Source organism: Saccostrea echinata, unplaced genomic scaffold, assembly GCF_033153115.1.
Source record: "Saccostrea echinata isolate AGI-Se365-2 ecotype Australia unplaced genomic scaffold, CSIRO_AGI_Sech_v1 ptg000053l, whole genome shotgun sequence".
Lineage (NCBI taxonomy): Eukaryota > Metazoa > Mollusca > Bivalvia > Ostreida > Ostreidae > Saccostrea > Saccostrea echinata.
Window position 1 is genome coordinate 1334487 of NW_026889802.1, and position 25837 is coordinate 1360323.

The following is a 25837-nucleotide window of genomic DNA, read 5'->3' on the forward strand; positions in this document are numbered from 1 at the left end:
ATGTTTGCTCTGCTCACAATTTGTATTTTTCAATGGACTTTTGAGCTTCATTACTGTTCATTATCTTCATATTTTTTGTTTGCGAAGATTCAAATTTGAAAGAGTCATGTCCCTTCGATTCAGTATGGGGCATAAATAAAACTTCAAAGTTTAATCCAGAAATATAAATGAATATCTCCCCATAAGGAACTAAAGAAAAAAGCAAAATTTCTCAAATAAAAAGTGTAAGTGCCCTCAAAGGGAAAAAAATTCAAGTTGAGCAAGGCATAGCCCATTTAGTCAGCATGGGCCACCTAAGAGTACAAAGATTTATCTAGAGGAATATAAGCCTTCCACTTTATACAATTGATATCAAATAGAATGTATATTAAAATAGTTCCAACAATTATGTTTTGAGTTCCAATAAACTTCAAATCAAGGGGTTCATTCTAATATCTCTTTTCATTTGTCAAAAAAAGAAATGACTTCGGTGAGCATTGTTTCCCATGACCCTTTTGTAATTTTATTGACTGAATCATGGTCAAGTTAAAGTTTGACCCTTATGGTCTTTTTTACCGGTAAATACAAATAAGTTTTTTTAAGTACTAAAGCATTTCTAAGTTGGTTGTATGCAGAGTACTCAACTATATCCTGTGACAAAAATGTTAGCATATAGTTTTTACTCAGTTGCTTATTATGTATATGGACTCTTAATTTCCATATCTAGTCCTGCAGATAAGTCTTCAGACAGATATATCTGGGTATAACTGGAAATGATAAAGGGTGGACGGTGTTAAACATTTCTATACATACTCTTCAAACAACAATATATCACATATTTTTATTTTTAACAAAAAATATTACATTATAAATTCACTATTTGATTTCTTCAAGCATATCTTCTTGTTCTTCTTCTTCCTTTTGAGTGTCTTTCTGTGATTTTCGTTTATTAGAAGTAGACGTCACAAATCGTTGAAGTTCCTCATCTTTTAACTTTAGCTGCTCAGCACACGGTGGAACAAGTAATCGTGCAGAAGTCACAAAATTTTCTTAAAAAGAAATAGACCACACTGCTACATCTTTATTACTGCATGAGTTAATACATGTTAGTAGAGAAGATTAAGTCTAATATTTAGTTTCTTTATAACATTATTGTAAACAGGTCTTCACATTTTTTTACAGGTAATGGAAATTCCATTATGTGCAATGTATACTTATATGAATTTTTTTTCAGTTTTCTTTTAAAAATTTGGTTAAGAAATCCCCTTACCTCCTGGCTTGACTTGAGCTGCTTTGGGATGTTGTAACAGAGATGTGAAGAAATAGTCAAAGTTATCCACAATCTTTTCTATCCCCATGCTTAACTGAAATTTGATCATGCCTGTTGTTTAAAATTGTAACATAAGTGATTATAGAGTTCATTCTATTAGTCCCAGTGATACTTTGTGAAAACAGTACATGTATAGCCAAGAAATTAATGTATTTGGTTGTCTGATTTATAAATAATGAGATCCATGCTTACTGAATCACACAAGATCAATGTACCACAAAAGATGGACAAACTTCAGGTCAAGGTCACGGGTTTAAAAAAATCCTAGTACAATTGGAAAGGTCTTTTCACAGGTAATGTACATGTGAAATATGAAAGCCCTATCTCTTCTCCCTCAAAAGTTATGACCAAGGTTAAAGTTTTTGTGACAGACAGACTGACAGATGAACAGACTGACACACAGATGAATGGGATTCAATGTCCCCTCACTTTCATGAAAGCGTGGGACAATAATGTTTCATACTACATACCTGGTATATGAAGTTAAATTATAGCCATAAAGTTTGGAAAAAGTAAATTTAAATTAATCACAACATCTTTATAATGGATATAGGACTAAAAAGGCAGTATAATCATATTTACGAGATCTTGATCTTAGAATTCAGAAGGATCTGGTCTCAAATTTCTTAAAATACAGTTGAACAGGAACACTGATATCTTGAACACCATGGATACATGTATATTGAAGTGATTTTAAAGTCCCAAGTGCTCATTTCTTAAGTATTTTACCCTGGATATCTTGAATCCTCGGATACCTTGAAGTATTTTCTTGATCCCATGCAGTTCCAGATAAAGAGGTTTGACTGTATATGATACGGTAAATCCATATAATATGTCATATCCATACTCAGGCCCTATATCAGTTCCTTGGCCCTTCAGCCTCGGGCTGATATGGTACCACTTCAGTTGATATGATGTAAGATATGGATTTTAGTATGTAATATTCTCTTTGTATTTTTTCCCTCAAACTTGAATATTTTTTTTCTTTCCTGAATGTATACTTTTTCTAACTTATCTTTCAAAATGTCTCAAAAAATGTATGAATTAAAAAAATTATATCAGCAATTAAAATGATTTCCGTTGGGGTAATACATGTATAGGAAATACCATTGTCCTGAATATTACATAGATGCCTGGTAATGTACCTTGATTTTTTTTTTTTAATGAGGAAACTTGTTAAAGTAGTAATATTTTAATCACAAATTCCTGGAAAAATTACACAAAATTGAGGAATGCGTCACCTGACCTTAAAATGAACTAAAACTACCTGTAAGCTCAATAGAGAAATCATAGATTTATTTTGCATTATTTTATCAGAACCATTAGATATATGACAGAAAAGTTATTATCTTTAATTACTGATCCCTTTCTATGTTTACCTTTCCAATAGGAATTTGAATTCTTCCCGTTGGTCCCTCCTTCTTACACGTATAGGAAATACAGTCCTTTTGTTTAAGCATCATCTGTTCAATATCTGTACCCAGTGTAACTACAAAAGAACATCTATGTGTAGTAAGATTTAGGGATGTCAAATCAAGATAACTGTCCATAATGATCTTCAACTCACATACATAAAGCAGTGACAAATTCTGGGCCACTCACATGTTTCTGCTGATGGGTATATGCCTTTCAACACGTGATTCCGCAAAGGAAATAGTGCCTCTTGCATTTCTGGGATACAGAGAACTAGGTCAAAGTCATTTCTTGTCAAATCTCCTTTCTTACGGTCCAGCTGAAAAAGAAACCTGAAACTGAGATCTGATTCAAACCTGAATATACACAGTATACCAATTAATAAAGCTTCAACTTCAGTTTTATTTCTTCTGGTCCATTGGTTTTAGACCAGTTTTTTTAACAAACCTTTTTTTACATTCATTGATACCGGTAATCTTCCTTTGAAAGAAACCTGGTCCTTCTTTTAAAAGATTTTGTTATCCTTCACCCAAAAATATGCTGTGCTAAGTTATAATAAGATTGGTTAAGTAGTTATTGAAATGGTTTAAATGTGAAACATAAATGACAACAGGTGAATGATAAACTTGGATCAGAAAAGCTCACTTGAGCATCTGTCTGCTTCAGAGGAGCTTATAAAACTGATGACGGTGAGATAACCGTTCTGCTTCCATAAACCTACCCAGTATCTATCTTACCCTCTGGTCAAGTGTTTCATCCCCAAAGTAAACTTCTCAGCTGTTCGAGTTATTCATTCATGACATAAAATTGTCCACCTTAAGATTGATTCATGCCAACATAAACTAACCCACTGTAAGATTGATTCATCCGGACATAAACTAACCCACCTTGAGATTGATTCAGCCCGATATAAACTAATTAACCCACTGTAAGAGTGATTCATTCCAGATGTAAACTTACCTGCTGTTTAAATGATTCATTACAAATGTGAACTTACCTGCTGTAAGAATGATTATCCATAATGTAAACTTACCTGCTGTAAGAATGATTCACTCCAGATGTAAACTTACCTGCTGTAAAAGAGATTCATTTCAAGTGTAAAGAGCTAGGTTCACTTTATGCATAAAATGGCCCTGTAGATATACCAATTTATTGACTAATACCCCGTCTACCATTTTCAACATTAATATAAAGTAGAGACTTAGTGCTCTCTGTTTGTATAACAGAATTTCCTTTGAAGAGTTCAGGCATTGAAAAACAGGTTGTGTGAAATTGCAATGTTATGGAATTTTGCAGAAAACAGGTGTTTTTGAGAACCTTCAGCAAAGAATTAAAATATGAGCACACCCCTCGATCCAAAAATTAAAATATGTTTTATAATCTTCATTAACAGTTCTTTTATAATATATTTGAACACTTTGGATTGAAGGTTGTGCTGTATATGAAATATTGAAAAATGGCATCATATTTTGGTCATTTTTGAAGAAATATTCAGGATATGTGAATAATGACGAAATTCATGACGTCATAATGCATTGACTAGAAAGAAAATTACGTCATTTTCAGTAGATATTCATTCGCCAAGTGCTCAAGTATTATTTATTGCCTTGTTGATTAAAAGTATACAGTTTTGAATTTTCAAAAATTCACAGGGCCAAAAAAGGCCCTAAGTGGCTCTTGCTCTTTACCTGCTGTAAAAGTGATTCATTGCAGATGTAAACTTACCTGCTGTAAGAGTCATTCATCCCAAATGTAAACCGTAAGAGTAATTCATCCACTAAGTAAAATTACTAGCTGTAATAGTGATTCATCCATAACATAAACTTACCCACTGTAAAAGTGTTCCATCCTTGATGTAAACTGGCCCACTGTTAGAGTGATTCATTTCTGATGTTAATTTATCTGCTGTGAGCATATTTCTTCTCTGATCTCAATATAACTTACCCTCTGTAAAAGTGATTCATCCCCAACATAAACTGCCCCTAACTTTTGTGCAGTTGACATATCCTCCTCTGTCTGCAAAATAACAAGGATTTTATGTTACAATTATGTTGTAATCATAGTGTGACAGAATCTTAACCAGAATTAGCCTTGTAAACCACATCACTGGAAGATCAGGCAGGGCAGATATTAGCCATACATTTGTCCTTCTTGTATTGATGTTTAGCAAAATGTTTTTTAGTTTTAACATTCTACTTTTGATTACATGAAACTTGACAATTATAATTGCCAAATTGTTCATACTTCTCACCAAAGTCACATCTGACCCTGTTATTCCATTGATAGTATAACATATCTCAACAAGCATCCCCCTCCCCCAAAAGTTTATCTAGAGTCAAATGTAACATAACAATCGATTTTACAGGAAATCTATTTACGTATAAAATGGGCATTGTTCAACAAATATTGTCACCCAATCAGTAAAAGCTGTACTTTGGAAATGAAAATGAGCATTTACAGTGTTGTGTACGGAAATGAAAATAAGCATTTACAGTGGTGTGTATTAAATAATGGTCTCTGATTGTCATCCCTAGCAAATGATTATGATCCCCTACTCTCCCTTTCATCCTAGATTTAGAAACTAGAGTGTTCACCTGCTTTGTAGCTTCATTAAAGATGCAAATAATTCTAAGAGTGGTCAGCTATTTATTTACTACTAGCATTAGAGTTCATGTAAAAAAAAACATTCACGGATAGTATAAGACTGTGATACAATCTGACAATCAAAGAAAATATTCCCTAACCCTCAAATGAATAGCTAAACTGAAATTATTAAAAAAAAATTATTTATCATTTTATTAGTACATGTTTTCAACAATCTTCCAAAATAGATTTCAGTCTCTCTTTACTACAATTGTCAGTCAACACCATCCATTGTGGAATACCGATCCCGATGTATTTTCATAGAATTTGAATTACAAGATAGTGTGGTAGCTAAATATCATACAGTTTCAAAGTACAGTATCATAAGTTCGTAAACATGTATAAATGCTAATTATCAAAAACCTGCATCTCAAAATTCAAAAGACATGTTAAATTAAACAGTCTGGGGTATTTTTTGTAAAGCAGGTCAAAGGGTCAAAGTCAAGTGGATTGTAACACTGGCATTTTTCATAATGTTTTATGACAAACAGTGCACATGCTAAATAGCATAGACTTACCTCTTAAATGCTAAACATATGCTGTATATAAGCACTATGAACTATTTTGAAAAGTAGGTCAAAGGTCAAGGGTCACAAGGTCAGTAATCATGGTAAATTACAAAAGCCATTGTGTCAAATATCAAATCCATGCCTCTTACAGTTATTGAGATACGCGATGTGACAGACTGACAGACAGCTAAGACAGAAAGACAGATGCAGGGTAAAGTTCCCCAAGTGTCGCTCTGCAGGCGACACAAAAATTGTTGTAAATTACACAAGCAATGAAACACTACCAAAAGTTGTGAGTGTGCTTGAATTCCCTATACCTCAAGCTTACCTTACAGAAAACTAAACATCTTCTTGGACACTCAACTTCAAAACTGTGAGGTAAAAATAACCTTTCTGAGAATTCTGATATAAATTTGGTCTGAAAAAAAAAATGATTAACAATATATTAACATTATATATGATATATATATACTGAGTTGTATGTACACAAAGAATTTAAGCAAATCATTATCACAACCGATTTTTTTTGTCCACTTGGGAAAATCAACATAACATTGTAATCTAAATTTTCATAGAAGTTCCCCAATTACATGTATTTACTCCCCAGAGGAGCTGACAAGCTTCTGTGCTCCTGTGATTTTTAAACAGGGATCTTAAAAGAATTATCAAGGATATCTACATCATTTAAAAAATTGTATATACCTTTTCAAAAATATTTACATGAATTATACTCAGCTGTATCATTTGCAGTGTAATGAAATTACCTACATATATCCTAACTTCTGAATTGTTTAATATGTTGTGGCATTCACAAGTTCAAAGCATCATTTTGACATTAAGTCATCATGATAATTTTCAGGTCTGCTTGTTATGTGAAATGTGTAAATGATTATTTTACAGGATCACTTATAATAAATGACAGTGTAATGTAAACAATAGATCTTAAGATGGACCTGGAAATCTAAGTGATAGAGGATGCTGACATGGAAAGGTTTGCCAGTGAAATCTAGTGTGTCTTACCACAAAACTGATTGCAATAGTAAGCTCTCCTACAGTTTAAAATTGCAAAACATTTCATTTTGTGGTATTTTTAAGTGTTATTGTGTTAAAAAAGATATTTTTTGTGTGATGTCATAGTAAATAACAAATATAAATTAGGTCCTGCCTCCTTTTGGAGCCTTTACTGTGCTGTGATTTGAGGATAATAAATATCACTTGTGAAACAATACTGAAACATAATCATCAGCAAGCACAAGTCTTCTTTTACCTGCTTCTTAGTTTTCATGTTACAGATGACATCTAAATATACAACTCCCTCAATATTGTTCAGAATCATAGGATCTGCATAATCCAGCTGCAGTTTGATAGCATCCTTTAATGAAAATTCAGTTTCTGGAAAGAAGTCCAGAAAATAAACAGTATCATCAGGAACTCTTGATAAAAACTCTGTGTCTTGTTTCTTCTCCTCCAAAACCACTTTCCTTGCTCTGAAATAAAACAGAATTAGAAATAAAAAAATCTTTTCCTTATGATTTTGTACATCTGAAAAAACAGTGCACCTTTGGTTCCACATGTTCTTACATTTTTAAATTGTTTTCCTTCATATTCCCATGAAAAATTGTGACCCCACAATATGGCCCCACCTTAACTCTTAAGGGTCTCTGAATCCACACACCATCGGATGCTTCAATATCAATATGACTAATATGGTCTCGCAGAAGATTTTTAAAGATTTTTTTTTTTATATTTCAATGTAAAATTTGATTTCCTAATCTATTATGGCTCAACCATACCACTGGGTGCAATGATTTGAACAATTTAGGATTTACACAATATCTGGAAGCTTTCACATAAGTTTCATCTTCTCTAGTCTAGTGGTTCTTGAAAAGATTTTTTTTGAAGATTTCTTCCTATATATTCCAAAGTAAAATATGATCCCCTATTGTGGCCCACTCTACCCCTGGTGAAAATGATTTGAACAATTCATAATCTATGCTACATCTGAAAGCTTTCACATAAGTTTCTTTTTTTTTTTTTGGTCCAGTAATTCTTAAGAAAAAGATTTTGAAAGATTTCTTCCTATGTGTTCAATGTACAACTTTGATTTCCCATTGTAGACCCATCCTGCCCCTTTGGGCCATGATTTGAACAGTTTAGAATCTATAATACTTAAGCAAGCTTTCACATAAGTTTCCTCCTGTCTGTCCCAGTGGTTCTTGAGTAGATTTTCTAGTGACCCTACTCTATTTTTGCCTTATCTTGATTATCTCCCTTTGGTAAGGGGCTTGACCCTTCATTTGTACAGTTTAGAATCCCTTTACTCAAGGATGCTTTGTGCCAGCACTGGTTAAAATTGGCCCAGTGGTTCTGAAGAAGATGTCCATGTGAAAAGTTTACAGACAGATGGACAGCTATACAGCTGGACAGACAGCTGGCCGGATGCCAGACAACAGGTGATCAGAAAGCCCACTTTGGCTTTCAGCTCAGGCAAGCTAATGAAACTACTGAAAACATCCAAGAATACCCTTATACATATCCTGTGATTGCTAAATAGAGAGTTTACATGACTTCTCAGAATGGCCTAGGTAACAAAGGGTCTTGAGACAATTTGAGCAAAAACTCACATTTAGTATAATACTAGACATCAGTTTTTGCTTAGATTGTCTCAAAACACTGTGCTAGATAAAGCCTGTAACTGTTGAATATAATACACTGTGACTTCCTAGATTAAGCCTGTGATTGGTGAATAGAGAAATTACAAAAACTCCTAGATAAAGCCTGTGATTGCTGAATCGAAAAATAATATGATTTCCTAGATAAAATCTATGATTCTTAAATAGAGATAATGATTTCCTAAAGCATAGAGAGATACTAGGACTTCTTTAAAAAGCCTGTGACTGCTAAACAGAGAGATAATATGACTTCCTACATGAATTTTGAGATTGCTAGATAAAAAGATAAAATAAGTTCCTAGACAGAGCATATTAATACTGAATAGAAAGATAATTTGACTTCCTAGATAACATCTATGACTGCTGTAATTGTTAGATCCAGTATTGTGACCTTGGAAGGAATAACCATAAAAATATTATTTGTTTTGGAGTGAGGAATCGGGTACTGTAGATTCCTAAATATACGCGAGAAATAAATTATCGCGTAATTACGCGAGAAGCACCGCTCATGAAATAAAATTACTCGCTTTTATTTTTATGATGCTTTAATGTATATGAAATATCTAGATAAATCACCCATTCGCGAATTGTTGTTCTCGCGATTTGACGTCCTTGGTCCAATTCGTGATATTAAGTACTCGCGTAAAATAAGGAATCTACAGTATTTGAAAATAATACTTACTTTGGAGTCCATACTTTTTTATTTTCATTTTCTTTGTAAGACCTAGTTCTTGCTTTTATTCCTTTGTTTAATGAGCATGCTGGTACCAGTACAGGTACTGTAGAATTCAGGAGCTTTGAAATGGAACGTGCTCTAGATAAATTATATACTGAAAAATACAACATCAAAAAACTTTATGTACACATAACGTTTTTATTTCAAGATAAAATATTAATATGCTGACAGTGCGACTGTGGGGGCGAGTGCAGTTGTTTATAATTTATTACTAGATATCTATTCGCTTTAAATAGAACTTAGATCCGCTTCTTCAAACTGTAAAGACATTTGGAACATCTAGACTTTGACGTCACATGACGCTGTATGTAAATTACATTTCCAAAACAAAGTCTCAAAAAAAAGGCTAACATTTAACAGAGAATATCTAATCTATCTATTTTCTCTTTGCAAGTGAGCTGACGAACTTTTCATTGGTTATCTTGAATGTGAGCCAAGGAGCATTACCGCAGTTATGGAAAAACAATCTAATTCCATTGCATTGTGGGTCCAGAGGTTACCGCAGAAAAAATTCATTTAGATAAATGTGCACAGTCCTAATTTTTTCTTTGCCTTGGTATTACTTTAAGAGCTTGCAGTGCAAGCAGCATTTTGTGTCCCTAGCTGAGTTTGCTATTAGTATAAGTTTTAATAAACAGTCAAAAATTTAATATTCTGAATTCATAACCCATGCATATGTATTCAGCAAGGGAAAAAAATGTGAAGGACCATACTGATATTGCAATCTGGGCCCTCTGAATGACTAGTCAGGTGAGTTATCTGGCCACTGGCCTACTATCTATAATCCTCCCTCTTTAAATGTTTTAGCCCCCCCAAAGACACCAACCCTGGGTCCTCACTGGCAGGTCTTTCACCTGCCACCTCCAGGGCATGGCATGGCACCAAATGTAACTGGTGAGGGTGCTCTACCAACTGAGCTATCAAACCTGCCTGACCACCACATGTACATATTCCAATACTTGCTGCTCCTCTAGAGTACAATAGAATGTTCTATCGTTAAAATGATATTGTCCTACGGATGCAGTTTAATGATAGAATTTGTTCTGTGTATTGGCAATGTAGCAAAATAAACACGGGAGATAACTTTAACTCTGTGCATTTCCTATAAACAATCCAGAGAGTTCTGAGAGTCAACATGGTGTGTGAATTTGAAGCAAGAAAAAAATGTTGAGAAAATGAAATGAATTTTCGACTTTATATGAATTATTTTTTAAGTTAAAAGGCATATACAATCTTGAAAAGGTTTGTTTTGATTGGTAGTTATTTTCAGCACAACTCCTTTTTTATTCTTCAAAATCATTTCAGAGCGGATATACTCTGATTTGCTACATTGCAACTATATGGGACATATTCCAACTGTGGTGAGGGCTTGTCCTGACACACAGTTTACTTAGATCATTCTAACTACTCTAGAGCAGCTGTGTTGATTGCATAATGTTTTTCACCTGAATTAAAATAGAGGATTGCTCCTGTTGAGCAACCCATAAGATATGGTAAAAAAAAAATTGTGAGCATTTGTCATGTGTGTTCTGATAGCAAGATTTAAATATTAATTAATCACGCCATAGGTGATAGTGAAATAATTATTGTGTTGCTTATTGCTTATGGTGCTTCAATTTAACAGTGACCTCTAAGCTTAATAAAATAAAGAGTGTGAAAATATAAAAATTTGTGTCCCTTAGAATTGACATTGCTAAGAATACAATCTAACTCTTCAAATGATAAACTTTTCGAATTTCCTCTTAATACAACATCAAATATAATGATTGTAAGGAGACGTATTATAAATCTAAAGAGGAATTTTAATCTTGAACCTAACCATAATATAAAATATGGTTTTGTTGTAAGTTTTACAATATATATTACAATATATATGCAAACATATAAGTAATTAAACGTGTTATATTCCTGAGATGGTACACACCTATGGAGGCCGCCATTTTAAAAATTAATTATTTTGAACGTAAAAAATTCTGTTTATTGATTTTGAATAAGTCGCGCAATATTTTTGTGCAGTGAAAAACAAAATAGGGAGAATAATATTGATCTCCTAAGGTATGTTACAAAACCCTTGTTTATTAATGTTGTTGTGAAGAAATTCACTCACCTACAAACATATGTAAATCATGAACGAACTATCTAAAATATTACAAACGTAGTGGCCATTTTTCTTCACAAAATTTTATCGAAGCTGAAGATTTTCAAAGAAAACGCATCATATTTTTGAATTCCTTTCAGATATCGATGAAGGTAACGTTTTAACTTAATGAGTAATTGAGATTGAATTGATTATTAAATTTGTAATTTGGTAAGTATGATGTACAGCAATACAATGCGCAAATGTCTAATTTCGCTTTTTGTTTATATTGTTTGAATTTGGGATTGCGAACAATATTACGAGTCCATTCCCTCGTAAGAATAAGCTATTTTTTTAAATGCTTTATTTTTATATAATTTTTTACGTCATACTAAAAGATATTATTTATAAAAAGGCTGTTACATTATCTTTTCTTAAGTTCTGTACTAATTAAGTTCGACTTAACCCACAAATTTACATTGTTCTCATGCATTTTTTACAATGTTGAATAATTACATTCATCTCATCTCTGTTCTCTCAATTATAAAATCTAGGCAATCAGACTTCAAGGGCAGTTTAATAGCACCCATTTTCTTTTAACTAACTATCTTTGTAGTAAGAATAATCTAACTGTGTCTCCGGGAGAATGTATGTTTGTTCACCCTAAAACAGGTTCGCCTAGAGTCCATTTGCTCTAAAACTCATTCGCGCAAAGTCAGTTCGTCCTTCATATGTTAGTTGGTTAATTTTTCATAATTTCCTTTGATTTTATTCAATTTCATGAATTTTCTGTTTAGATTATAATTTATTATACTTCAAGTTTCAGTATAGGGATGAAGAAATAAAAAGAAATTGTAAAGTAATCGATTTGATACTCGTTAATTTATTAGTAATATTTTATAATGTTATATTAAGTTGATAATGAAAGATTCATCCAAAAATGAACCAGTTACTCAGACGCTGATCATCCCCAATTAAAATGGCCTATAAACATGATTCACATCAGAATTTCCTTAATTATTTCTCAAAACATACATGTAATATGAACCTTAAAAAAGCAAAAGAAATAAAGTATTCCCTAACTTACAGTACTAAATTAAACAACAATTAAACCGATTATTTGATAAACATTAAAATCGAAAAAAAAAGGTCAATAATGATGGAAAGGAAATATATAAAAAGTTTACTAGTTCTATTTAATAACAAAATTTAAAAAATAGAAATTACTTAAAATATTACGATAATGATGACATAAAATATCATCAATAGGGCAATAGCATATATGGCAAACAGGATGCAGGGTGAACAAGAATTATGGCGAATAGATACTGTGGAAACAGACTCATGCGAACAGATAGATAGCGCGAACGTACCCTATACCGTCTCAGGACAAGCCTTCAGGCTCACCACAGTTAGAATGTGTCCCATATAGTTGCAATGTAGCAAATTGGAGTGGATCTGCTCCAAAATGATTTTGAAGGATACAAAAGGAGTTGCAGTGAAAATAACTACCAAATTAATCAAAACAAATCTTTATAAGCTTGTATATGCCTTAAGCCTTAAAAAATAATCCTTGTAAAAATTCAACTCATTTTCTGAAACTTTTTTCTCTCTTTGAATTTACCTGTCATGTTGGCATTTGTAACTCTCAGGATGTGTAGATTAAAGTTATCTGCCCCTGTTTATTTTGCTAACACATGAAACAAATTCTATCGTTAAACTGGGTCTATTCAGGACAATATGATTTAAAAAATAGAATATTCTATCTTACCATAATATACTAATCTCAACCAAAATTTAGTAATACATTTGCCATAATAGTGACTACTTAATATAAAACCAAGTTTTAAGGAAATAACACTGTATATTTTGAAAAGGTTTTATTGTCACCTTTAAATATTTTTGAAATGGCCAATAGACTATACATCTATGGCAGTTCATGTATATAATGTTAATACGTAACTTAAGACTTTAAAGATGCTTTATAAACTCAACAAGATATTGCGCAGCATTGTAGGTGTATTTCATTTACTTATGCTTTCATACAAATTCGAGTGTAAATAATACTCTCTTTCAATACTTGACACAATTTCTTGTTAGGTGATGAAGTAGCTGAAAAGCTGACATCAATTCTTAAAGCCATTTGATGATTTGGTTGGAAATGGCAAAAAATTACTTTTTTGAAAGATAATTTATTAAAGAAAATAAACAAATGAATAAAAAGTATTTTTTAAAAATCATCACAATGCCCTGTGACTTTATGGCAGATCTAGGATTTTTTATACCTTTATTCAGTTTACTGGACGTATGTCCTGTAAGGCCATCAGTAAAAAAAATTTATTTGATGTACTTTGACCCACATTTCTCAAGGTGGGTAGGTAGGCAGGTAGTTTTTTTTTGTTTTTTTTTGGCAGTATCTTATGGTTTCTAACAAATTGATAATTGTTATAAAAACCACAGGCTTTGAAACATTAAAATACACTAGACAGTTAGACAGATTTTATTAATATTTATTGCTTATGAAAATGTTCAGTTGAAAAAGCTTCTTAGAGAAATTATAAACCTTTTATATGTTAAAATGAAATGATCTCTATTTTCCTCGAAACCAAAAAAAGTTACTTAAAAATGAAAGTACTGAAAAAAATGATTGGGTTTTGACTTGTCAGTCAGAGTTTATTAATAGCACACAGACCATAACAACAGCTTATACGAAGGTCTTGGATGACCTAGTAAAATAGATGGAGCTTATCTTTTTTTTGTTCAGAATCTGTGAGAGTGTAATATAATTCTATGTTAAGCATTACAAAAAAAACAAAACAAAAACAAAACACTTATTATATAAAGCTGAAGTGTTGTATTTGATAAGTAAATGTTGGGAATTATTAATTAAAATAATACTAGGAAAATGTCTGAAGAAATCCTTCATGAATTCAGTGCCCCCAACAGTGAGTGTACTGATCTACATTTATTCATGTTATCAATGGCTGACAGGTTAGAAGATGCCTAGAGACAAATATGACAAGTACGACTCTCCTAATCCTCGACGGACTCATACATTCATGTCTGCCGAAGATGTAGCGGCAGGAAAAAAGTCCACATGGACTGAATTAGAAATTACTGGTAAGTATTTATTGGTGGTAATACTGGTATTCCAATTGCAAGTTTAAAAGGCAATAATAAACTGAAATTAAGAATTTTTCTAAATTTATATAAGTAGAGACCAAATGGCATTATTTTCATTTTCTAACAAATTTTTCAAAAACAAAGATTTATAGTACAAGCAATCTCAACATTCTTGTGTTGATTTCTGCCATGACAACATGTGAATCCCTTGAGACAAGTGAAGTAGATGTATATAGAAGTTTATATTGAGAGTAAATCTGTTACAACCATTTAGCAGTTGTGATATAAAAGGCACATTATGATGTCATGTAAATGTATTAGAATTGGAGATATTGGAGATAATCTTAAGGAGACACTTTTCAGATCTGGTTATTGCATTTGATTCATTCATTGTCATTGTAAAGACAAAAATGAATAGACAAATCAAAAGGGACCATGAATTATGACCTGCTGAAACTGCCATTAAAATGCTTTTATATGCATTCATTGATGAATATTTACATCCACTAAATATGATCCCCTTTATTTCTTAAGAAAACCACGGTTGTTAATATTAATCAGTCAGTAAATGCCATAAAGCAAGCCATCTGTATAGATTTGTTCTATCAATGAAACATATAATGATGTACATTTTAATAATATAATATTTAACATACTTGATCTTACTTTATGTTATTATTTATGCAGATGTAAATATAGACAATAAAATGTCTTTGGTTGTTAGTTTGGGAATTAATATTGCAGCTATTGCAGAAAAAAAATGCATAACTCGCTTATGCTGGTTATGTATTTTTTCTGCAACAGCTGTATCATTAATTCCCGTACTAACAACCAAAGAAAGAACTTTATTGTTTAAATATAAGGTAAACAAGTCTTGCAATCAATATTTATTTGCTTTTGAAATGCACTATGTCTTACTGTTTATATGTATTTATTTTGTTCTATACCATTAGATGTAAGACTTCCATAATGAAGAATTGAATACATAATATTTTTAGGAACTGTGAGAAACCTGGGTCCAGATTTATGGAAACTACAGCATTTGACCTCTCTGTACCTAAATCTAAACAGCATTACAAGAATCCCTCCAGAAATAAACAGGTTGACTATGCTGACCTACTTAGATTTGTCCAGTAACAAACTGAGGAGCTTGCCGTCTGAGCTTGGTGACCTTTCTCAACTCAGGGAACTTCTGCTCAACAACAACCTGATCAGGATGCTACCGTTTGAGCTTGGAAAGCTGTTTAATTTACAGACATTAGGTACGGCTGCTTCACCTATTAAAATTGTCTTTTATTTGGTGCATTTTTTTAACTGTGAAAACATCAAAGAAATTATCAAGTCCCAATTTTGGTTCTTTTTTCCCCTATTATTCTCAGTAAAATTGATATAGGGTTGATGGTCATTCTTTTTCTCTTTTCTCAATATTCTTTAACCTGAAAAATAAATTCCTTTTAACTTAAAATAAACGTATATATATATAAATTGAAAGACAATAATTAAAATACAGGAAAAGCAGTCTTCATAAAGCTAGCTCAGAAAAGTAAGTAAAATATAAGAGACATGAATAAAATTAGCTTCAATATGAAGTATATAGTTTTTGTAAGATGTTGTATTGCCACTTTCCAGATCTTGTGGACCTCAAATTCAATTGACTTTTTTCTTACTAAAAGGAACCTGCATATGAAGAAATTATTGCCCTTTCTTAAAGCCAATTTACACTAAGGAGTAAATTTAATTGACCTGGATCAAATTTGATGAAAAGATAGTTTGGTATTTAAGTCCGACAGTTTGGTATTTATTTTAGGAATGACTCTAATTCTTGGCCAAATAATTTGGCCAAGAATTAGAGTCATTCCTTATAATTTAATTCTAAAATCATTAAACAACTGTGGGTGTAAAATTTCGTTGCTTTTTATTAGTTCAAATTTGCCGCTCAATAATACAACCCTAGTAACGGAAGTGATGGGAAGCGAGGGGAGGTAAAAACTGATACATAGTCCTAGCAGCCATGTTTTTTGTTTATGTGGTAAGATCCGAGTTACTGTTTGAAGTTAAAGGTACATTTATTAAATCTGGAATTTTCCATGAATCCCGAGGACTGGAAATGAGCGGATTGCATGGATACAGACGATTCAGCTGGTTGTCAGGGGGGTGTGTCCCCATACCAAACCAGGTTACACAGAAATAATTCGTGTTCCTTTTTGGATATTAACCAATCAGAGGCTAGAATACAAACAAAATTAAATTATACTCTTATAACATTAGCCAAGACTTAAATCCACCTATTGAAGGATAAGGAATAACTGGGGGAAAATCTAGCACATATGCTTATGAAATTATACTTGGTAAATATAGATTCTGGTGACATAGTATATAAATGACATAGTAAGATTAAAAGGTAAATGTTTAATATTGACATATATTTACTAATTCATTGTATTCACACACAAATCAGACAAGATTTGTTATTGACATACAACCTAAGATAAAGATTGCAGACCATGAGCTTTATTTTATAATTTACAATTATTAACCATTACATCTCTCAAATGATAAATCAGTAAAAACTCACCAGTCATACTTAAACCATTGATCTCTGGTTAAAATTAATAAATTGATAGTGAACAATTCATATACTCACTTAAATTAATCCCAAAAGTAAGTTGTTTGTGTACACACTGCAGGATGAAACCATTCATAGAGAATGTTGATGATGATGTAATACACATGCTGTAGATTTGTATTGTACACTTACAATGTCATCTGTATGTATGCTTGTAGAAGTGACAATTTTAGCTGTCGATGCTGTGCAACAGATTTTCAGAACAAGTACTTGCAAGGCTATTGAGCTGCAAGAGATTCTTGTATAATGTTCAAATGTCAAATATATTTTGATCATAAAAGTTGAAATATTATTTTTTGCCATTTATAATGTGCAGCTTTGAAACAGTGCACAGCTCAATGTCAGTTAGAGTTACTCCTCTTGGGTCCAAATATCAAATTACATAGGAGACAGAATTAATGTAGTAATTAGATTTCTGAAGAACACAACAAAAATGAAAACAAGTGGCCTCTTTTCTTTCTGAGCCTTGACAAGTTCTTTGTTTTGTAGGTTTGAAGGGGAACCCATTGAGTCCAGAGATTCTCAATATCTATAACCAGCCAAATGGAACACAAAAGCTTCTCAGCTATATGTTGGACAATTTACCTGGTAAGTTATGTGATTTCACACAAGGTGTGCCATTATACATGTTTAAACCTAATCCACATTGTTTTTTATTTCAATATTTTGTTACCCAGATTTTTTTGCGGAGTACACCAAGAGTGGCTTAAATTAAATGTGACATCACTGTGTTTTATATTGCATATTGTTGCATAAAATCAGCTCATTAAAATATTTATCATTTAATAAAGCGAAAAACATTTGATCTCTGGAGTTCTCTTGAAAGTGTATGAAGGTCAAAATTTATTTGAGTGAAGCATGTTTTGTTAAATTAATTTTTTTGAAATTGGTTACTTCATTTTTAGATACATTAACTATCTTTATTGCTCATGGGTCATTTTGTAAACCATATCATGAAAATAGTTTGGTTTCATTAAAACATGAGTAGTTTATGTATGCTGCATGTTTCCTCAGTTGGGAAAGAAAAGTAATAGGGTTAAAAAAAAAAATCAAAGCTCATTCAAGATTAATATTCCAATTGGGTATCAACATGAATCAAATGAAAGTTTAGATTATAAAAAAAAAAAATTAATTTCGGAAAGACAAGTTAAAATTATGTATGTATGTTGAAAATTAACCATGTCAATTCCTAGTACTGAAATTACAATTTATAATAAATATGAAGCTTAAAATGGAGAGTCAATAAGACTTTTAAATGGTTGGTTAACTACCGAGACTGTAAACAAGAAAAAATAACTGATGAGACATGACAATCAATTAACATGTAGAAATGTTCTGATTGGCTTGTTTATGTTCTGCCGTTGTGATTATGTTTTGTTCCTCCATTTACTTCCAGCACCAGGACAAGGCTGTGAGTATCATTCATCATTTTTCTTTGTTGTTGTACGAGCTGGGTCAGCACCAATGAATGAGTTAGTGGAGAAGATCAGGGGCAGATAATTCAGTACATACTAACACAATACACCTATAGTGAAGTGTGTATTGTATTTAACTTAGAGTGTGTACTTTGTAATTATAATAATATCTAAAATGGAATTTTCTCGGTTTAGAGATGCCACAGTAAATGTCTGTCCAGGTTACATACTGTCAGTCATCTATTACTCTGAAAGCAAGTTAAGATATTGATCTTAATTGCTATGACCAGTAGAATATGGGCCAGGAATTACTGATACAAATGACATTAAATGATAGCTTACATTGATTATGTCTAGCACTATTGGTTATTGCATGGTTGATTATCTGTCTGTCTGTCAGAAGTCCAGCCTAAGCCTAAACTTTGAAGAAAAGATGTAAGTGGGCTCAAAATTTCATATGTAGTTAAATATAACCTCAGCATATTTTTCTCATTCACGAAAATGTGAGTTAGTTATAATTTCTGGTCACAAAATTGATTTTTTGGTTGCAAATACAACCATTTTAGTTGCAACTTGGAACACTGATCCTGGGCTGCATTCAAGGTTGTAGAGGCTAACCTAGCTGAGTAGCAGCTAGGTGTTAGATATCTATCTCAATTGAATGGACAGATAAGTTCAGCCACTAAGTGTTAGATTTCAGATAAAATTATATCAGTAAAAACTAATTTTTGGAACAAAAAAAGTTTATTTCAAGCAAAAATATATATGTAAATTTACATTTAATGCTTAGATGTAGAAAATAATCCCCTTTTTGTTAAAATCTTTGCTGCAAAGTTGTAACTAGTAAGGATGTCATCTTGGATTTGGTACTTTGCTTCAATGCCTAGATCTCTCTACGCTGAGGCAAGGCTAGCTTAATGATCAAGGTCGTAGCTTTATGTAGAGGCTACGTAACTGCTACACTCTTGAACAAACCCCTGTTTATATGGCTTATTTGGAATGAATAACTGATGTGTAGAGAATTCTTCAGACATCAGTATGTGCATTAATTACATGCATGTGACATTATAGTTTTGTTACCCATTGCCAAGTGGGATGCTAATGCTGACAATTAGATTTCAGTATTAAAAATGAAACGATAATAATTCATTGATATTATTAGGCAAAAAAAAAAAAATTAATCAGTAGTTTCTTAAGCCAAAATTTTTTCGGAAGCAATTGTTAAAATTAAATACCTTTTTTTTTCATGTCAGTCATTCAAAAAAATGATGACATCAACTGATTCTTACTTATTTTGTTTGTTATTTACATTAATTATGATACGTATTTAACTTTAAATAATGTTATCCAAACATTTGTTTAAAAGTGAATTAAAAAATACAATATTAACAAGAAATATATTTTTTATCTTATAAAAACGTCTAGCTATTATCATTTATGAAAAGGGGAATAACTCGATTTTCTTTTTTCAACTTTGAAAAATAGAAAATTGAGTTATTTACCTTTTCAATATGTCCAATAAAATTGATCAATGCGGTAGTTTTTGACCTGATACGACGGTGCCTGAGAAACTATTGATGAATTTTTTTGGCCTTACTTTTGGTACTTTAATAGTCAGAAAAAAGTTCTTGTTTGTTTGTTTAAGGAACATAAAATGCATATACACTTTACAGGTAAACCTGCGAATAAATTTGTTCACATATCGTAATCCTTGAGTTCTCTGAATGTTTTTGAATGACACACCAAACCCAACAATAGACACCTAATAGAAACAATAGGTCATCTAAGTGAAAAATGTTAATGAAACTTTCACACTTGTTATGCATGGTTTCAGTATTGCCATGTCTTTATACCGGTAGTAAGGATTTTTTAATATTCAATTATGTATGTATATTCACAATAAAATTCGTTATTGTCAGATTTCCTTTTCTGTGATATTTATTAATCATATGAGTTATTTTGCTAGCTCTTATAGTGAATGTCACTTGAATCTAAAACATAAGGATTATCAATAATTTTCTGCAGGAATACTTTTTTATGGAAGTGAAACAAATGTTATTGTTGTCATGTCCCTTTCTCTGCTATTAAAGCAGCAAGTTTATTATAATAAATCAACCATTTTTATAAATTTTATGAAACATGCTTGGATTCCAATTCTAATATTGGAAATGTTATTTGTGAAATTGGATTATAATTGCCTTTTCTATTGAGCAGACAAAATATGATAGAGTATCTTATTTATGGCAGTGTGTAAGACACGTTAGAAGTTGGGAAAAAAATGGGCATTGTGCATTAAAAAAAATCTGATTAAATGTTTGTTAATTAAATTATTTAATTGATTTTTATTGCCAAGAGGGCTATACAATATAGATCTACATCCTTTTGTTTAGATATTTCTGCGTACATCTGTGATTTATCAGCTGTAAACGCTATAGTCTGCATACAGATATCCCCATTAACTGAATTATGTTCCACAACCACACATTGTGATCTCCAGATTTGATGTCTTTATTCATCTTCCTACTTTCCATCCTGAAATTTATGTTTTTCTTTTTCCTGTTGAAAAATTTATTAGTGATCGTTGATCTCTATAATTAATTTAGATTAAATGTATGTGTAGATTTGGATGCATTTATCTGAAAGAGAAACTGACAATTTCTGCTTGCATAAATTAAAATATTTATGTATGTATGATTCTGATAATTCAGTTGATTTGTATTTTGCATCTAAATTATTTATCAGTAACAAAGCCTTACCAAATACAAGAAAAGTTTTGATAAATAGTTACGTGTATAGCCATAAACACAAGGTTGTTTGTTGATAGAAATTTTTATTATCAGAACATATGATGCCTTGTGTCACTTACCTATTGGTTTGTGTGTGTATATATATATATATATATATATATATATATATATATATATATATATATATATATATATATATATATATATATATATATATATATATATATAAGGATTAGACAACATTTTAAATAATTGAATTTATCGAAAGGGACTTAAAGATTACATCGTATTAGGCAAGATTTAGGAATATATACCATAATTTCACCGTAACTATATTTGCTTCAGTCAATATCTTATACTGTCAAAATTCCAGTCACTTTTTTTAGCCGGGCTTTGCTGAAAGCAAAGTCCTGGCTGTAGGCATCGTGATCGACTGCCTTACTATAAATAGCACATGTTCAGAAAAGTAAACAAAAAGCCTAACAGCGTCAAAGCAGACGCTTCCGATAAACAAAATAGTCACATTGAAAGACGATACTTAAACAAATATTTTTTACATCTCAATCTACGGAATTGTTAATTGATCAATATTTTTGTTTGAGAATTAAATTGAAAGAGGAATTAGATATTTACTTTATTAGGGTAATCGTGATATAACAATTTGTGCACATACACTACTGAATGCATATTGTAAGCGAACTATTTTCAATAAGCGCGGGCTTTTCGACAGGTTGCCTATATTTCATATCGTTTTCGTCGATGTTATGTGAGTGGTTATATTCTCTGTTTTGTCTTTCAGCAAATAAATAGATAAGTAAATTGGAGTTTAAAGAATTAATTAATGTGCGTTATGCCTGAATTTACGATGGCCGATAGCGGCCGCCACTTTCTGATTAAGAATATTGTCATTTTGTACAGCTTTTTTGTCAATTTTCGTTGACATATTACAACTAAACTGGTAATGCTATATGTACATGTACACTTTTTACACTGACAATTTACACCAGCGAAAAACATTAAAATTCTTTCGAGTGATATGAAATTAAGATACATAAAACAGGTGGCTTGAAAGAGACAAGGAGCATTTTAATGATTTTCACCCTCAATTAGTCTGAGATATCGTAACCCAGTTAATCCTAGATTAGACGTAAATCGTCATTCTGTCACCTTGTTGTATCATTAAAAAGATATTCTTGGGATTGTAATTAAAAAGGCGAATAAAAATAGTGCGTTTGTTGTAATGGATATACATGAATATAATGGATATATCTCGATCCTCAAAGTGTATGAGACAACTCGATTCTACCTATTATGCAGAGGTAGAAAAACAGGATTTAGTAGCTCTACATGTGAGCATCCAATCAAAAGTTTATGGAATGTATCAAAAACAAAACTTTAGATACGGAAATATACCCGTTTTTAAGCAAGAATAAAATGACAACCTTAAATGTGGGAGTCTGTATTTGCTCTCTAAACACATAAATTAATAACTAAATGCTTGAAACACTTTTAAAGGCCAACGCAACCTCTCAAGACTTCCACCTGGTCGGCCAATTATTTTTCAATGTGGCACGGGAATGAAAATATAGGTACATGTAACTAAAGTGATCATTTCCTCGTGCGCATTGTTTAAAAAAAAATTCATACATCAAAGACACGTCCGATTATGAACAAAATCAAATTTCTCATAGACCTGGAAAATTTCATCCTGGTTACCTATGATGTGACCAGCAGGTACACCAACATGGAATTTTATGAATTAATTACTACAATCTGTCGAGAAAGCATATCTAGAAGACAATACTAATCTGTAATCACCCCGACCTTGCTGTTCTGCTAGAACCTTAAGCTTATCACCTTCAAGTAACCTGTTTTATGTATCTTCATTTCATATCACAAGAAAGAATTTTAATGATTTTCTCCAGTGTAAATTGTCAGTGTAAAAACTGTATATGAACATATAGCATTACCAGTTTAGTTGTAATTTGTCAACGAAAATTGACAAAAAAGCTGTACAAAATGACAATATTCAGAATCAAAAGTGGCGGCCGCTGTCGGCCATCGTATGAATTAGGTCGCCTGACAATTGTACATGGTGTATCTGGTGTATCTAGTCGGCGATAAAAGTACTGTTTGTTTGAAACTTTAAGAATATCTCTAAAAATATGTGCATTTCTTTAACTATGAATTACATAAATTATTAAACCAATATGAATATAATTTTTTTAAATAAATTTCTAATTCAAATATATCTAAAGAAAAATCAGCAAACCATATGGTTCAACATTCTTTTAAAAAAAAGTTTGGCAATTGACAGACAAACATTTTTTGTAAAAAATTAATTGTTTTCTTAAAAGTTAAAATTAGTGACCTTAAATGTTTAAATTAGTGACATTAAATAAAACAAATGATTATATATTCTCCTCACTAGCCATATGTTATTGGTAGAATTAAAAAAAATTGTATGACATTTTTTGTTCGTTTACTGATATTATAGTATAATTAGTCTGAATTTACGTCCGTGATGCATGTATAAACAGTAAGCTCACTGACAATGTCGTGATATCTGTAATTGTTTTTTTAAGATCAGTATAGCATTAAGGTGTCTTGAATGGCAAGAAATTTAATGTAATAATGAATTTTAAAAACATCGGTGGTCATTTATCAGAATGATGTAATTTGGTACGATACCGTGTTAATTTCTGCTGATATTTTCAGGGTTGATCTTGTGAAAACGGCTTAACAGGAGACAATTTATTAAATTTTTCCTTTCAAAATAATTGCAAAAAGATGATGATTTTATGATTATATTAACGGCATAAAATAACAGCGAACACCGACTACTTGCAGCAAACAAGTGCGCCGCCATTACGAATTCGTAAAACAAAGAGACAGTTACGGATACTCGTAATTTTCTGAAAAAAAAATGTGTAGGAGGTCAGTCGGGTATAACCGGAAACAAACAATTTTTTTTAGCCTAATGATGTATGTATGTAAATATTCATGAAGATTAATCTTACAGTTGTAATACTGGTAATGCTGTAATGTTTTCAATATATTACTACTCAAATAAATAAGTTAAAATTTGAATGCGTTTAAAGAAAAGGGTTTGAAAATACGGTATTACTTCGATAACCCTGAATGCAATTAAAATAACTTTCTCCTTTCTAATAAATAATTTCGAAAAAAAATCCTTATGATGGTTAAGATCTTGTGTTTGTTTGTTTGTATGTTGTTTAACGTCCCTCTCGAGAATTTTTTCACTCATATGGAGACACTACCACTTGCCGGTGGAGAGCTCCAAATTTTGTCCTCTACTCGGCACTTACGGCCATTGAGCAGTGAGGGATCTTTTTCGTGCAAGCACCTATTGCGACACGGGACCTCGGTTTACACGGTCTCCACGTCCCACAGTGGGATTCGAACCCGCGACGTAAGGATTAACTCCTTACTTCGCGACTCTAGAGCAGACGCTCTTACCACTGCGCCACGCGAGCGGCTAAGATCTTGTGTAAAGGTGATGTAAATGAAGTTCAAAACTATTTGTTTTCTTTCATAATATGAAATAAACAATGCGATTCCATTTGGTTAATATTTTAATTTAATAGTATTAATTTAAATGACTGGGATAAAGATTTATATTCTGTGAAGCATGGAATATAAATAAATAAAAATGTAAACTTTAAGATAGAAATTTCATGTGAATATGTTTATGTATAATATATAAATTATTTATACCCATTTAACAATCAATTTAGCGTCGAAAATTTTTATGCTTACAAATTCAGATCAAATTTTTAGTGAAAAGTCAATGGTATGTTTTGAATGTGAAAATTTTGTTCGAGACTTCTCACCTTGGATTCATCTCGCATGTGCTCCCAAAGCGCTTTACAGTATATTGAGCGTGCGCGCGCATTCCAAAAAAAAGGTCTTAAAACACATGCAAAGCTCTCAAGGGTGCTTGGAAATAAAATTCGTTTATGTTAATATATAATTAAAAGAAAACAACATATAAAAATGTTCATTAGTCTTTATCTAAGTACAACACATTATAATTTTTCAGAAAAAGTTGGTTAGTCTTTGCTTCAAAACTTCCTGTTCAGAATGAAGAGCCATCTATGTACGAGCCATAAAGACCTGAATACATCATGATTTTCTCAGGCAATGACCATTATGGCCGAACCTGGAACTAGAACTAGACTCATATTCATGTCATAAAGATTAGATAATTATAATTTTCGTGCAGCTGGTTTCCTAGAGGACCAAAAATAAAGAATATTTCTTTTCTGATTAATACAGGCATGTAGTATCATTATCAGAAAAAAGGAGAATTGTCCAAACCCGAAAATCCTATTCCGTTGGAGAAGGAGTAGGGGTGGGCTACAACTTACTTTCACATTTCGAATTTCATTAATTCATTACCAAATTACCGTACTTTTAATATGCTACAATAAAATGATGGTACAATCTAATTAAAATTAGACTATATCCATTTTGCTTTTAGTAAATCTGTTCGTCGCTCGTGATAAATACCTGGTTTATATTACGAAGAGTGAGATGAAAGTTC

The 25837-nt window shown here is 31.8% G+C and overlaps 2 protein-coding genes across 2 annotated transcripts; one reads left to right on the forward strand and one right to left on the reverse strand.

Moving 5' to 3' along the window:
* Positions 1 to 819: 819 nt before the first annotated feature.
* LOC133204377 (uncharacterized) lies at positions 820 to 11225 on the reverse strand. Its single transcript, XM_061340093.1, has 9 exons — positions 11207 to 11225; positions 9229 to 9376; positions 7142 to 7361; positions 6203 to 6292; positions 4667 to 4738; positions 2912 to 3041; positions 2689 to 2798; positions 1250 to 1343; positions 820 to 1028 (listed from the first exon to the last, which is right to left on the reverse strand). The coding sequence occupies exons 1-9, from the start codon at positions 11220 to 11222 to the stop codon at positions 856 to 858; spliced, it is 1053 nt and encodes a 350-aa protein (XP_061196077.1). The 5' UTR covers positions 11223 to 11225; the 3' UTR covers positions 820 to 855.
* Positions 11226 to 14358: 3133 nt separating this feature from the next.
* On the forward strand, positions 14359 to 18608 carry LOC133204432 (CCR4-NOT transcription complex subunit 6-like). The gene is made up of 4 exons (XM_061340158.1): positions 14359 to 14479; positions 15481 to 15744; positions 17598 to 17696; positions 18505 to 18608. Exons 1-4 carry the CDS (start codon positions 14359 to 14361, stop codon positions 18606 to 18608), a joined length of 588 nt encoding a protein of 195 aa, XP_061196142.1.
* The last annotated feature ends 7229 nt before the right edge of the window (positions 18609 to 25837 follow it).